Here is a 16,028-nt window from a genome sequence, read left to right as displayed (position 1 = left end):
AAACTGGTTGGCAACTGTGGAATGGCATTTGTGAGATGAGCTGATTTCACTGCATGTGTCATTATGTAGGAATGGAGTCAATGCGCAGGATTCTCGTTGCAGAAAAAGCAGTTTTCGTTACTAGTCTTTAAATTCCCGTTTTCATAACGCATAACGAGACACGAGATGAAACTGAAGTGAGCCTCAAGTTGTCTTTCTCTTTGGCTTTAAATACAGAGTAAGTTCAGCAGTAGTCAGACATGTTCCCATTTAATCAGGTGTGGTTTCTGTGAAGAAAGGAAGAAAGAGTCTTGTCACTCCTTGAATCACCGCTTCCATCCTTGATTCTCAAAGACAGAATCTTACCATGGGTGCACCCTCTGGGAGGTGACTAGGGGTTTTCAGCCCATAAAAATCGAGACATGATTAAAAAATTTTTTTTCATGTTTATTTATTTTGAAAGCAAGAGAGGCAGAGCATGAGCAGGGGAGGGGCAGAGAGTGAGGGAGAGAGAGACTCCCAAGCAGGGTCCACACCGTCAGCACAGAGCCCGATGCGGGCCTCGTTTCCACAAATGATAACATCATGACCTGAGCCGAAATCATCAGCCAGATGCTTAACCGACTGAGCCACCCAGGTGCCCCAAGACATTATTAAATAGATAAAGTAAGTTTAGAAATTAAATTCAGCAGGTATTTCCTGAACATTTACTATATGCCAAAAAGTGCTTATTTTTGCTGGGAGGACAGAGATGAAAAACACAGGAGCCATGCCCCCAAGGGACTCCTGGACAAAGGGCAGGTTGGTCTTTGTTTGGCGTCACTGTCATTCCTAAATTTTAGAGTCATTGGGAGTGTATGAGAATGATTCTCTCTTCCTTTTTCGGTGTTACCGCCTTCACAATACGAGACTTCTTCTTGCCCTCAAGTTCATCTTAAGATTGCTTATAAAGCAGCTTTGGGAACTAGTGCCAAATACACATAATGCATTTCCTCTAGAATTGCTGACAATATTTGTAGAATTTTAAAGGTGATGACAGGATTAGAACCACAATGTATTTGTACCATTTACGTATTCTAAAAATTCTATTTGTTATATCCATTTTATCCTTTAAAAAAAAACAGATTTGAAGTCTCATCTGTAACCTGTATCATAGGTTGGTTTTTTTTTTTGTTTGTTTTTTGTTTTTTTTTCTAAATTCTAGGTACTCCTATCCATTCTTTGGTAGTGCAGCTCCTATTATGACAAATCCTCCTGTAGAAGTTCGCAAAAACATGGAAGTTTTTCTTCCACAGTCTTACTGTGCATTTGACTTTGCAACTATGCCTCAACAGCTGCAGGATACCTTCTTAAGGTAACGTAAATATGGTGTGTATGACACGAAGCCACTCTTGAAAATGCGTATCTTGTTACTGATGAGGAATTTCTAGAGATTTAGATCCACAGCAGTTAATGCATCTGATAACTTGGACACGCACGTATTAGTAATGTAATTAGTAATGTCTGTGACGTGGGTGCTTCTGCTCTGAAGTTGTATGAAGTTATGGAGACTCTTCGCAGATTTTCATATCTTATTTGTCTGAATTTGGAGGTTAGAACTGTGTTAAATACCATCTGTGAGTAAGGAAGACGATTTGAAAGACTACTGTCTTGCCTTTCATAATATGTGAAGATCAGTAGGAACAAGCTATTTAGTTTTATCACGGATGCACCAGTTGACTGTAGTGAATTGGTTGCGTTTTCTGTTGCCTCATCTGTATAAAATGAAGGTGTTATTAATGCACCTATCTGAAATGGATTTGTGAAGAAAAAGATCTGAAACGTCTTTTTACTCAATTCAAGTGTGTATATTATTTTACAAGGAGGAAGGAAGAGTAAAAAATAGCACTTCGTGGGTTTTCTTTATTGCACAGAAAGAGGTGTAGAAACTGTAATGGTATTTTCTGTTTGTTACCCGTGGAATGGAGCCTTTCCGACCCAGGTAACAGAAACATCTTGGTGCTTGGGCAACTCAAAGATCTACTACTGACTTGGTTCAGAAATGATAAGATATGAACACTTGTTTTCTCTTCCTTAGGATTCCACTGCTGGTTGAATTATGGCACAAGGACAAAATGAGTAAAGATTTACTCCTGGGAATCGCCAGGATCCAGCTTTCTAACGTCTTGTCTTCAGAAAAAACTCGCTTTTTAGGTTCCAGTGGTGAACAGTGTTGGCGTCAGACGTACAGTGAAAGTGTGCCTTTTATAGCAGCACAGGGGTAACGGATTTCCCAAAATGGCCATAGCCTTCTTTTTGTTCTCATTGGCTGGGTACAGCCTTACGCTTCCCTGTCGTCTTGGTGGTGATGGTCCTTCTTTGACCTCGGGGGGCTGTATTCTAGTTGGCTTTTTAGCACTGTTTACCTTTCTGATCCCACTGTACCCTCTAAGACTCTTAACACCTAGGATCTTACGTGTTTCCCTCCTCTCTGTTAAGCCTGACGGTTTTAATTTCCTGCTATGTTGTTTGTTTGTGTGTTTAGTAATTCAAGGTCAGATTTATAATGTATTTTTACATTATTTTGCTTTGGGAATGACTGTTTTTCTACTTGAAAATATTTTAACTTTTGCTTCAAATCTATTTTCTGAGAATGTTACAAATGTTTGGCACTTTTAAAAAATGAGTATGGTTTCTATGCCCTGGAATCTGGTGCCACCATGGAAAACTGAAGTTCACATACCTTACACAAAATACCTCTATTTTATTTATTTTAATTTTTTTTTTAATGTTTATTTGTGAGAGAGAGAGAGAGAGAGAGAGAGACACACACACACACAGAGTGAGCGGGGGAGGGGCAGAGAGAAAGCGAGACAGAATCTGAAGCAGACTCCAGGCTCTGAGCTGTCAGCACATAGCCTGATGTGGGGCTCGAACTCCCGAACTGTGAGATCGTGACCCGAGCCGTAGTCAGATGCTTAACTGACTGAGCCACCCTAGGCGCCCCAAAATACATCTATTTTAAATACATCTTTTTAAATTTAGCAGTAGAAATTTAAGTACACTTTAAAATTATACATCATATGCCTTGGTTTTTGAAGCATAATTAGAATGTACAAAGAAATCAGGCTCAGTAAAAAGCTGAGATCTAAAAGTAGTATTTAAATCCCTTCCTTTGCTCTTCCCCATCTATAGTCCCTTCCAGAGAGCAAAGAATTAGTAAAACTTTTATTCACTTGGAGGATCTGGCAACAGGTGTTTTAGAGAATCACATCTTCTGCTGAACTGAAAATTCTTCCAAAAATCCCATTCTTTTGTCGCATTAAGTAGAACACAATGAAAATAATTAAATCATTACTAGTTATTTTAAATCTGTTGGTTATGAATGTGAACTTGTGTTGCCCTGCTCTGTAGACAGAGAAGTTTTAGGAGACTTAGTGCTTTGGTGTATTTTATTAATTTCTTCTAAAAGTTGTGAGATTAGACGAAAATGTAAAAATGATTATTAAGAATTTATTTGTGTGGGTTCCAGTCATTGAAGTTTTTGCTTGATCAAGGCTTTATGGAATAGATTTTAGACAAGGCCATGTTTCTTGTAGGCAAGACTGTATTTTCCTCTGATGTTCTGGTAAATGCTACATGCAGCTGTACAAGACAGAGAGATGCTCTTTATGATAAAAATAACATATAATTATCCTATTTTTAGGAATTACCCTGAGGCAGTGCTGACATCCAGTAAAAGATTTATGTACAAGTGCTTCATCCCAGGAAAATAGTAGAGTAAGAATTCAGAAGAATCTACATAATCAAGAGTAGGAAAATTAGTTTTTGTCTTAGTTTTACTGTGTAATTTTATTAGTATATTTTACAGGCATTAAAACTTAAACATTTTTGAATGAAGGTTGATAACATGAGAAAATGCTCCAGATGTACATGGAGAAAAAGGGACAATGTGTATCTGTACATACGTAAAACAGAAGAGAGGAAGGAAATGAAAGTTTAGCAGTAATTACCTTTGGGCAGTAAGAGTTTAAATTTCTCCAAAATAATCTATAGCTAATGTAGGTCTTCTTGTAGTAAACGTAGGTCTGTATGTAAGAGTTCCGTAATCAGGTAAAATGCATATATGGAAGGTCTCGAGGTTTGAGTAGTGCGAGTGTCAGATGCAAGAAATGTGACCTACTCAGTGCTGTAACGTTGGGGAAATAAAAGGAAAAATCATAGTGTTTCCACAAATTTTAAAGTATTTCTGACTTCATGTGTAGGTCAAACAACAGGATAATGGATCTTTCTTACACAGTAACTCTAGAAGATTATGGACTAGTAAAAATGCGTGAGATTCTTGTATCTGATTCATCTCAGGTAAGTAACAGTGAATGTGAAACAACATGACTGTAGTGGATCGAATGCATTGTGTGTATGTGTTTGTTTCAATATGTTTTCATTCATGTCTTAGGGTTTATCTGCTGGGCAACAGAAGGCATGTTCCCTTCCTCCAGCACCTTGTCCTTCAGAAATCCAGACAGAGCCTCGAGAAACCTTAGAATACAAAGCAGCACTAGAGCTAGAAATGTGGAAAGAGATGCAGGAGGACATTTTCGAAAATCAGGTTACCTTTTAAATGTTACTTTGAAACCTTTTTTTTTTTTTATTGGTTTACTTAGAATATTTTTCTTCTCCATAGTAGACTTTTTTTTTTCTCTCTATTCCACGGGTACCCTATCTAGCCCTCTTAATAGCAAGAATACTTTACTCTGAGAGAAAAACAGAATAAAAAACTCGATAAATGATAGTTTGGCAGAAGTCATGCAGAAGGATCCCCTTCTCTATGACTTCTGGACAAAATTAGGACTGAAGGTTCGAAGTCAGTGTTTGAGAAAGTGAACATTTCTTTTAATTTCAGGCCCTCGTTTACCATATCCTCCTGGAGCCTAGAACCATCTCTCTTTACACAATAAAGAGAGAAAACAGGTCTTCACTTCAGTTAAAAAAAAATTTTTTTTTACATGTTTTATTTATTTTTGAGAGAGAGAGAGAGCGCGCGCAAGCAAGCAGGGGAGGGCCACAGAGAGAGGGAGACACAGAATCCGAAGCAGGCTCCAGGCTCCGAGCTGTCAGCACAGAGCCCCACACAGGGCTCAAACCCACGAACTGTGAGATCATGACCTGAGCCCAAGTCAGATGCTCAACCGACTGAGCCACTCAGGCGCCCCATTTTAGTTTATAATCTTGTGGGTATCCCTTGCTTCAGGCATTCTCTTTGGTTTGTTTTAAGAATAAAAGAGGAGGTCTGAAGGAAACATACTGGTGATCAGTAGTATTTAACAGAGAACGACCGATTTGTGTGTTTGAAATATTGATGTGCTTTTTGTGACTTTTCTTTCCTTGTGTAGCTAAAGCAGAAGGAATTGGCTCATATGCAGGCTCTTGCAGAGGAATGGAAGAAAAGAGACCGAGAAAGAGAATCACTCGTAAAGAAAAAGGTAATAACTTTTGTAGGAAATCTGTGGAGTAACAAAGTACAATGATTGTATACTGTTTTGGATAAACTGAATGGATGGGTCAGGAGTAGGAGGAAGGCCTTTCTCTGTAAGGTATTGGCTGCTTTTTTGATTTTGAACCCTGCAAATGTATTATTTGTTCAAAAAATGAATACTCTAGGAAAAAAGCCTACCTCTGTATGAAAAAAGAAGATAGCACCTTTTAATCTGTTGCTAATCAGATGCTAATAAAAAAGCATTGAGAACTTAGAAGGTAATTTTAAGAATTTAATCCTGGAATAAATGACATCTTTAAAAATGAGACCATCTGATCTTACTCCAAAAAGCAAAAGTTCAGTACTTACCTATTTACACTTAAGTTATTGAGTAAAACAAAAACCCTGAAAATAACACTTCTCTCAAATACTGAAATTAAACTCTCATACGAGTGGTTAATGACATAGCTACAAACGGGAGAAGATAACCAATGGCAGGATGGCTTACTGCCCTCCACCAAGAGACTGGAGCAGGATGCAGACTAGAATATTTTCAAAAGTTATTTTCAGGGCTCTGACCAACCAGTTACATTTAATACGTAATTATTGGCACACTTAGGTTTTTTTTACTTGTTTTTTGCTATGCTTGGGTTTAAATCTGTTTTGCTGTTGCTTTTCCATTGTTCCATCGTTTCTTAGTTCTTTTTTTTTTTTTAATTTTTTTAACGTTTATTTTTGAGAGAGAGAGGGAGACACACACACAGAATGCAAGCGGGGGAGGGGCAGAGAGCGAAGGAGACACAGAATCTGAAGCAGGCTGCAGGCTCTGAGCTGTCAGCACAGAGCCCTACATGGGGCTTGAACCCATGAACCGCAAGATCGTGACCTGAGCCGAAGTCAGATACTGAGCCACCCAGGTGCCTTCTCTTAGTTCTTTTTTTTTTTTTTTTTTGGTCTTTTCCTGCTTTCTTTTGGATTCATTGACTTTTCTTATGATCCCATTTTATTTTTACTATTGCTTTATTACCAGTGTCTGTTTCATTGCTTTTTGGGAGGGTTGCTTTAAGGTTTAAAATATTCCGTTTTAACTTATTATTAGCACACAACTACTACTATTATAATTAATTATTGATGCTAATAATGCTATTATACCATATCACGTGTAGTGTAATAAGTTTACATCAGTGTATATCAGGCATGCGTTCTTTGTGTTGATACCATCATACATTTTGCTTCTCCATAAATTATCCTAAAATATATTTTTGCTTTTAAGAGTTAGTTTTTATTTTTATTATTATTTTTTTTAATATATTTTTGAGACAGGGAGAGACAGAGCATGAACAGGGGAGGGTCAGAGAGAGGGAGACACAGAATCTGAAACAGGCTTCAGGCTCTGAGCCATCAGCACAGAGCCCGATGCGGGGCTGGAACTCACGGACCTTGAGATCATGACCTGAGCTGAAGTCGGCCGCCCAACTGACTGAGCCACCCAGGCACCCCAAGAGTTAGTTTTTAAAGAAAACTTTGAAGCAAAAGCCTCTTTTATTAACCACATAAATAACATTTCTTGTAGTATGGATCTGATGGCGATATATGCTGTTAGCTTTTGCTTGAAGAAGTGTTTATCTCTCATTTTGAAATAAATATATTTTCACTGGGTATAGAATTCTGGGTTGACAGCTTTTTGTCTCAGTCTGTAAAGTTGTTACATTAGCATTTTGGCTTGTTTCGTTCTTGATGGAAAAATCTGCTGGCCTTGTTATCTTGGCCCTCTATCTCTGTAAGGTCTCTTTTTTCCTCTCACTTGGTTTAAGATTTTTTTTTCTTGATCCCTAGTTTTCAGCATTAGGAATTTGATGGGCCTTGTTATTCTGTGTGTGTGTGTGTGTGTTTATGTGCACCCTGCTTGGAGTCTTGGAGCTGCTTTGGTTATAGGGTTTTATCAAGCTTGGAACATTTTGGGTTTTTATTGCTGAAAATTTTTTCCTGTGTCTCTTTCTCCTCTCCTGATCAGAGTCCAGCGTGCATGTATTGTACTACTTCATATTGTCTCAGAGAGAATTGAATTATTTTTTAAGTCTTTTTTTTCCTCTCACTGCTTCATCTTGGATATATTTTATTGCTGTGACTTCCAGTTGACCATTGGTTCTTCTGAAGGGTCTGATTTGCCACAAATCCAATTCAGCACAATGTTTCCTTTCATATACTGTATTTTTCATCTCTATAAGGTTCACTTAGGCCTTTTCCTTTTTTTTTAAGCACTTTTCCTCATGTTCGTGTTTTCCTTTACATTCTTGAGTATCTGGAATATATTTACAATATGTTATCTACTAGTTACAACATGCGTGTCATTTTGAGGTTTCTTTTATTTTTTTCATCTGGTTATGGGGGACAATTTTATATTACTTTGAATGACTGGTAATTTTTTCTTAGATGCCAGAAATTGTGAAGTTTACATTGTTGATTTCTGGATCTTGGTGTGTGAGGTTATTTGGGTTGAGTTTGATCCTTTTGAGTTTTGCTAGGGCAAACTGAGAAGAGCCTGTAGCCGTGGGCTGTATGGTAAGATGCCTAGCATATGACAATCTCTCCCCTCAGACCAGGAGGAATGCCCACTATTCTCATTCCTGACTGAGCTCTGGGAATGCTGTATCTTCGAACTTTCTAGTGGTACTTTACCTAGCCTCACAGGGTTTCACCTCGGACTGGAGGGGACTACTCTGCTGGTCTCCAGCACTCACTTTCTGCACATCTCCCTCCTCCTCACCACCTCGAGTTCCCACAGCCTTTTTAGTCTCCTCTCTGCTGCCTCAACTCAGCAAGATTGAGAGGCTCTGCTGGGTGTCCCCTTCTCTGAGCCTTAGTCTGGAAAATGCTAGAGTTATTGTAGGGCTGGACTCATTCATCTCTGCTCTGTCAGTGGTGATGGTCCTGTGCTGCCCATTCTCCAATGTGTAAACACAGTTGTTTCGTGCATGTCGTTCCATTTGTGTTTGTAGAGGAGGGCAGGTAGTCTTTTATGAGTAGACCAAGCAGAAGTCCCCAAGGCCTTGGGCTTTCAAATAACTGTTTCAATTTTATTGCCCTTAATTCACAACCATTAAAAATTTGAAAAACCAGTGGGTTAAAAAAAAAATCTAAAAAAAGAAAAAGTTAACAGTACTCCAAACCATCCATTCTTAAGAAGTGTTCAAATAACCAAACTTTAAAAACTAGAGGCCCTCACACATATTTAAGCAATATACTAGTTTTCCTTAAATGTGTCTTTTATATTAAGTTGGATTTACAGTTCTCAGGTATCCTTTATTCATTGAATCTGAGTGAGCTATCAAATATTTAATTTTTTAGAATTTTTCATTTAGCTTTTAAGGTAAGCAGAGTTTATTGTGGAACCATTTTTTTAAATGCTTTTGAAGAGTTTTCCTGTGTTAAGTTTTGCAAAAGTCAAATCAGAAAAACTTTCTTAGTTAATATTTTGACAGATCCAACTTGTGCCATAATTGATCTTTCTATTACAAAAAGAAAACAAAACAGTGTCTGTATAATGGTTGAAAAAAAAACTCAAAGTAATTTTTGCTTGGTTGTCATTTTGATAATTATCTTGTCGGTTACCATTGTATACAATTTCTCCCACCATTTCAGCTTGAATTGTCTATTTCTTGACTAGTTTATAATAACTCTGCTTAGAAAATGAAATACAATGGGTACCTGGGTGGCTCTGTCAGTTAAGTATCTAACTTGATTTTGGCTCAGATCATGATCTCACAGTTGATGAGTTCGAGCCCCACAATGGGATCTGTGCTGAGAGTGTAGAGCCTGCCTAGGATTCTCTCTCACCCTCTCTCTCTGTCCCTTCCCTGCTCACATGCTCACTCTCCCAAACTAAATAAATACTAAAAAAAAAAAAAAAAAAAAAGGAATATGAGGTCTGTCTAGTAAGTGGCTATTTGAATTAGTCTTGTCAAAAACTTGATAGGATTGCTGGTTTTTTTCCAACCTAAATACATTTGAGAGTAACAACTCATCCAGCACAATGTGTGCCCTGTCGTGTAAGAATATGGTCAGCTAGGATGTGATCCATTTCCTAAAACTTCATAAGCCACTGTAAAATTGATTAATTGGGGAGAAAAAAAGCAGTGTTTGCCTGAATAGGATGAAATCTTTTCAAGCTAAATTCTCTGAGAATCCCCCTGTGTGATTACTACATCTACAGTGTATACGCCTTTTCTGTTGATTTGTTTTAAAACAACGTATAACTTCTTCGGTACTTGGAAAACTTACCTGAAGGAGTCACGGTAATATTGGTGGAACAGCATGCAGTCATCTAAATTTACTTCTGCTCTTCAGCACAAAAGGAGTTAATAGTAAAATGGAGCTCATCTACTTACTATGAGGAGGTTTGTCCTGCCTGACAAGGTGCTAACTAGTTAACAGCCCACCAATTCAGGAAGCAGTAGTGAAGGGATATATTTAGTAAATAAAATTACATCTAATTAGACTCACGTATATTAGTATTTCATAATAAGTTAATATTTTAAGCTTATGTGTACCTAATGATTTGTATCATGGTGGGGGACGGTTATTAATCTATCAGTGTTTTTTTGGTCATCTTTTGGAACCAGTGTGGAAGGATTATTTTAACTGTGAAAGAGCAGATTATTTTTGTGGAATGTTTTCTTTTCATAAAATAATGCATCCTCTGGTGTTACACATAAACTTTTTTCCCAAAGAAATGAAGCTTTAGTTAACCTTGAAGCAATTAATAGTCCACCAGCTCATTTGGGGCCTTTGGGGTCAAGTGAAATATTTGTAACTGTACCAAATCTGTATTTTCAGAAACCAGTGTCCTGGAAATGACCTGGTTGTCCAGATTGACATGCTAAACCCAGTGACAGTTGAAGACAAATTCATTACTTGACAAACTTAGGACTATAACATTCTGGTCCTGTGTGGCCTTCCATATAGCTGAGATCATGTTTGTCTTCTACATGACTTCCCATCAGATGGCTGAAGATCGCTATCATATACCTACCAAGAAGGAAGGCCTCGGTTCTGCATTAGGGAAGAGGAGGAAGCGTTTCATGGATAAGATCATGCTTCCACTTTGATAAAGATTAGTAGATACTACCACAGAGACTCCAAGGGAATTCCAAACAAAGAAGTTGGAAATAGGCTCGGCATTAAGGAAATTGTAGGTAGCTTGATATAGGAAGAAGGGAAGAGAAGTCTCAAGAAATAAGGTGGAGACGTCTATGGCATGTAAATGATCTTCTGTTTCATTCTGAGGAGATTAGACTTGATCCCGTAGACGTTCTCAGCCAGGGTTTCCTGGGAGAATTAAGCCATAATGCCTGCCAGCGGGCACTGTTGCTGGTGGATTCACTTCCTCCTGTGCTTCAGCAATGGTAGATTTGTGTGCCATTAAAGAGAAGATGGAGAAAATAATCAGTTAGATCATTTTTTATGTTCTATGGTTCAGATGATAAAACCTGCTTGGGAAAGGTAGAAATTTGATAAACTTATTTTTTAAATGAAGATTTTTATGTAAGAGAACAAGGAAGTGAGATTTTCATTTTAGAACAGTTGTTGCAGAATAGAGGAATGTGGATCCAAAGTCAGGAAGGCCAGGGAAGCAATAATGAGTTGTAAAAGAAAATAAAGGCTGAACAGGAATAGCCATGATAAGATGAAGGAGGAAAGACGAACAGGAGCTAGAGAAATGGAGTTACGGAGGTTTAAGGTCTCAAGCCTTAAGGGATATTCAGTGCTACCCTCGCATCCTACTGCTTTCCCTAATCAATTCCTTCTCTTCCCAGAGCGGTTCTCAGCCAACCCTCCCTCATCCTCACCTGATTGGATCTTTCCCTTTCTCAAACATTTCCTCAACTTGACTCCCCTTCCTATACTTTCCTACTCTTCTACTGAATTCACTGGTCTCCCCTTGGCAATTTTCATGCTGGAACTTCCCCCCCCCCTCAGCCTCTGCTGGCTTTATTGGCTTGCCCCAAAGCCCAGTCCCTGAACCTCTTTTCTGTTTTTACACTTCAAGTATTCTCATCCACTTTCTTAGCATCATATACAAGTTAAACACAGTTATTCACTGTGTGTGTGTGTGTGTGTGTGTGTGTGTCTGTATCTCCAACCTCTTCACTGGACTCTACATGTGGCTGTTCGGCTGCCTATACTACACTGCCAACTGATTCTCTGCTAAGCAAATCAAAGGGAGCATGTCTAGAGACAGGCTCTTTGTCTCCCTCCTGTATAAATTTGTTCCTGTTGATCCCCATCTTAATAAATGGCAATACCTTTTACTGAGCTCCTCAGGCTACAAGGCAAGTTACCCTTGACTCTGTTTCGTTCCACATCTAGTTTGTCAGCAAATTCTCTTGACTCTGTATTGAGTACAGATTCTGGAAACGAACCACTTTCAGCCACCTTCTTCACTACTTACCTTAGTTTAAATATTCCTGATCTCTTTCCTAGATTACTACAGTTACTTCTTAACTCAGAATTCTGTCCTCTTTCCTGACCCCGGTAGCTTGTTAAATCCATATCCACCAAGGTTGAGACTTTTAAACCAAAAGTCAGATTATGTACTCTTCTGCTTAAAACCTCTCCTACTCATTACGCATAGAATAAAACTCCTGTTTCTTACCAGGTCCTACACGGCCTTATGTGATCTATCTACTAGCTTCCTTTGTGACCTCATTTCTGTCAGCCTTCTATTCACATAGTCTGTTCTCACCAACCTGGCCTCTCTGTAGTTCCTCAGACATGCTCCCTAAGTCCCCCTCAGGATCTATAGAAGACTCTTTTGTTAGAGGCACTGTCTGGTCTCTGTTCAAAATAATCTGAGTGAGGCCTTCTCTGATCATTCTGTCTTAAATAGGCCTTCTTCTGCCCCCAGGAGCTAATTATATGCTCGTTCTGCTTGTTTTCATCCTAGTATTTACTTAGAATTACGTTAAACATCCACTTCTATTTTCATAGTTTGTCTTCCCTCAGAATATAGGTTCACAAGACTTTGTTTTACCCACATCTCCTAGGTATTCAATAGGTATTTGTTATTGAAATGATTATGATCTCAGGTTTTTACTCACTTTTGAGTTTGAGATACATAGGGAATACTGGAGACAGAGATACAGAGATACAGATGTAATCTCTGGAGGGGGTTTTGACTTTGCAATCTGGTTTTGGAAGTGCTTAGGATATGTGATGGTAGGTAGTTAAGATCATCCCCTGAGGTCAGGTAGTAGGAGAGGAGACCTCCTGAGACAGAGCTCTGGGAACCCATGCATTTCAGTTGCCAGAGGAAGAACAGTTGAATACTGACCCACCATCCTGTTTACTTACCTCTCTAAGACTTTTTAAGGCGGTAGGGCACACTTAGCATTTTTTTGAGATAAACCAAAAGTGGGTGGTAGATTGAACAGAATGAATAGGTGATGGCTCATGATTGTCTAGCATGCCAGGCCTAAGTCATTGAACTAAAGTTTAACAAGGACAAATGTCAACTTCTGTAGTCGAAACAATCTTTCGGACAATAGGTATGTTGTTATAGTTATCCCAGGTTTAAAAACAAAAGCTTTGGGGATTTTCTTTGACGGAGCAAACTGTGATTAGGATCCTCAAATAGCACGTGCAGGTTTAGACTAACGTAATAGACACGTTGTCTTCATCTTAGGCAGTGGACATTCTTTGGCCTATGAAGTAGGGAGATCACATCTGGGTACCACATTTTTTAAAAAGACTTAATCTAGGGGCGCCTGGGTGGCGCAGTCGGTTAAGCGTCCGACTTCAGCCAGGTCACGATCTCGCGGTCCGTGAGTTCGAGCCCCGCGTCGGGCTCTGGGCTGATGGCTCAGAGCCTGGAGCCTGTTTCCGACTCTGTGACTCCTTCTCTCTCTGCCCCTCCCCCGTTCATGCTCTGCCTCTCTCTGTCCCAAAAATAAATAAACGTTGAAAAAAAAAAATTTAAAAAGACTTAATCTAGAATCTAGACTGTAGATTAGATCCAAGATGTTAGACGATGTGGAAATTGTAATTAATATGTGAGTAATAGCTGAAACTTGTGTTTCTCTTGGAGAAGAAAAAGTGAGAGGATGTATGATGGCTATTTCCAGACCAAATATGTGAAGATAGATTTTTTTTTCCTTCTGTCTAAAGGGTAGAAATAAGATGAAGGAGGATTAAAGCAAGATCTTATTAACTGTGGGAGAGAATGTTAGGATGGACCTGAAACCTGGGAACCAGTTGGTGAGAACAAAGAAATTGGTTCAGGAAGTCGCAGTAAAAGTGATCAGTTAGAAATGAAAGACAGAAAACCGTAAAGACTCCTCCATCCTGTGTAGGCTGAACTGGCAGGCGTCTTTTCTCTGAACGGGAATCTCACCGCCGAAGAGCAGGGCAGAACTAGAGGCCCCTGGAGGTTAAGGTACTAGGCTTGGGGCCCAAGCAGGGAGTGGTGCATCAGAAGCAATTAGGAACTCAGTTACTGGAACTGTAGGAAAGGATCGGACCTGAACCCATAGGAGAATTGACTTGAAACTGACCAGCTAGCCGAACTAGCATCAGGATTCGTTGCAGGGAAGGAGTGTATGTGCTGAAGGGGGCGTCAGAGGAATACTGGAGTAGTGACGAAGGCAGATTTTAAAGAGCTAGGTTTTGACTACACATAAGATTTTACTAGCAGCCTGACTGCCCAGTGGGAGAATGACCTTCCTCTGGAAATTGAACGTCACTAGAGATACCCAAGCAGAAGCTAGAGGGATGCCCTCACTTACAGTACTAGAAGGAATTTCTGCTCTGACTTGGTGGATATAATTCATGAGTTTCCTATTCCCAGAACTTGTGTTTCAGTAAGTTGTAATGTATGCATTGTTGGATTTGCTTGTGTTTTGAAAGTTGGGGAAAAGATAATGTGTCTTTTATTATATTTTAGGTGGCTGAATATACTGTCCTAGAAGGAAAACTTCAAAAAACCCTAATTGACTTAGAGAAACGAGAGCAGCAGCTGATCATTGCAGAGTCAGAGGTAACTGTATGTCTTTATTTCCTGGAATCCATGCATGAGGTACATGCTATTATAAAATATATTTCATAAAAAGCCTTTCATGGAAATTGTCTTGTAGGCATGGTGGAGAAAACTGCTGTTCAGCAGAGGAAAGCATCTTTGACATGTCAGAATGTGAGGAATACATAGCAAAGTGTTTGTTATTTGAAATGGTTAATAGCCGGCCAGCCAGCTTTGGCTGACTGCTGCACTCTGCGGAAGTACACTTCTTCCCCGGGATGTGGAGGGACTGGATAGTCACACTGCCCAGAGCATAGAGAAAACGTAGCACAGGCTGAGGGGCCTAGAATTCGGATGTCATTCTCAGTAACAAGAATATCCCACCTGGTTGTCGATTAAAAGTTAGAGCCCAAGGATGGATGAAAACTTCTGTTAATACCATGCCTAGTTAGCATTTTTGTTAGGTCTTGATAAATTTTAGCCTAAATATTTATTTCAATTACTACATAAATCATTTCAAATTATTAGAATTTCTTCCACATTAAATTTGTATGCTCCTGTCCTAACCATATGTGTTTCTTAAAATTTTTCTCAGCATTTCACTCTGACCTGATCCTCCTACATTTTCTGGAATTTCTCAATTGATGTTTCACCTTAAATGTATTTGTTTCCAATATGAAGGCTCTGTTACTTTCTGTGTGATTAGGCAGAATAGAAGAAATTCCTAAAGAAGAAAAGGAACTTGGGTATATTTGCTTAGGTAATACAGTGGGTTTTACTCAAAAAGGAATTTTAAGTGATTAGGGCCTTTTCAATTGAATTTATATAAGTCATATATAGAGTTTTGGATACACTTTGTATTTTAGAATTAAATGATGATGGATGAGCAATGTGGGTTGAAGCCCTGTGTGCTATCAGCACAGAGCCCACTTGGGGTTCTCTCTTTCCCTCTCTATCTGCCCCTCCCCTATTCACACGTGCACTCTCAAGAGTAAATAAATACATTAAAAAATTTTTTTTTAATGTATAATTTCAATTGTGCTTCAACATGAACTCGGACAATGGAAAAGGATATGAAAATAAAATTGGAAATATTGTAAACATTGTGTAGAAGGATAATAGAATATTGAACAGCATACTGTAGCTGAGCCTTTAAGCCAGCTTCATAAAGACGCACTTGTTTTTAGGTTCAAAGAGAAAGGAAGGAACTGAAATCAGAACGTGACCGGAACCTGCAAGAACTTCAGGACTCCATCCGCAGGGCCAGAGAAGATTGTGTTCACCAAGTAGAACTAGAAAGGTTAAAGATCAAGCAGCTAGAAGAGGACAAACATCGACTGCAGCAGCAGGTGGTATCAAATAGTTGTCATCACTTAGAGTTTATTTGTTTTCTAGGAAGAGTTCACTGAAAAGTTAGAGAAATTCACAGTGGTTTGAACTATTGATGATGTTGATTGCACCAAGATGCCGATATACTTTAAGCTGGCTCTTGTTTTCCTAAATCAAAGCTAAAGACTACCTTGGAATAATTTTCCTTCCCTTGTCATTATTCGCACAATATTGAACTATATTTCAGGTAAC

General features: G+C 38.9%; 1 protein-coding gene across 2 annotated transcripts in view; it reads left to right on the top strand.

Annotated features, from left to right (window-relative positions):
• The window catches only part of CEP120 (centrosomal protein 120), an 80,626-nt gene that overhangs the window by 28,900 nt on the left and 35,698 nt on the right, over window positions 1-16,028 (top strand). For both annotated transcript variants that reach the window (XM_047083897.1, XM_047083886.1), the window contains exons 11-17: window positions 1,184-1,333; window positions 2,057-2,239; window positions 4,224-4,320; window positions 4,415-4,567; window positions 5,352-5,441; window positions 14,376-14,468; window positions 15,635-15,796. In XM_047083897.1, coding sequence (XP_046939853.1) covers window positions 1,184-1,333; window positions 2,057-2,239; window positions 4,224-4,320; window positions 4,415-4,567; window positions 5,352-5,441; window positions 14,376-14,468; window positions 15,635-15,796 — 928 coding nt within the window. The remainder of the gene's footprint in view (window positions 1-1,183; window positions 1,334-2,056; window positions 2,240-4,223; window positions 4,321-4,414; window positions 4,568-5,351; window positions 5,442-14,375; window positions 14,469-15,634; window positions 15,797-16,028) is intronic.

This window comes from Lynx rufus, unplaced genomic scaffold (assembly GCF_022079265.1).
Source record: "Lynx rufus isolate CCGP_SWC_20201006 ecotype Redwood Valley unplaced genomic scaffold, mLynRuf1.p SCAF_1, whole genome shotgun sequence".
NCBI classification, from domain to species: Eukaryota; Metazoa; Chordata; class Mammalia; order Carnivora; family Felidae; genus Lynx; species Lynx rufus.
The sequence above is the reverse complement of the archived record's forward strand: the minus strand, read 5'-3'. Positions and strand labels throughout refer to the sequence as shown.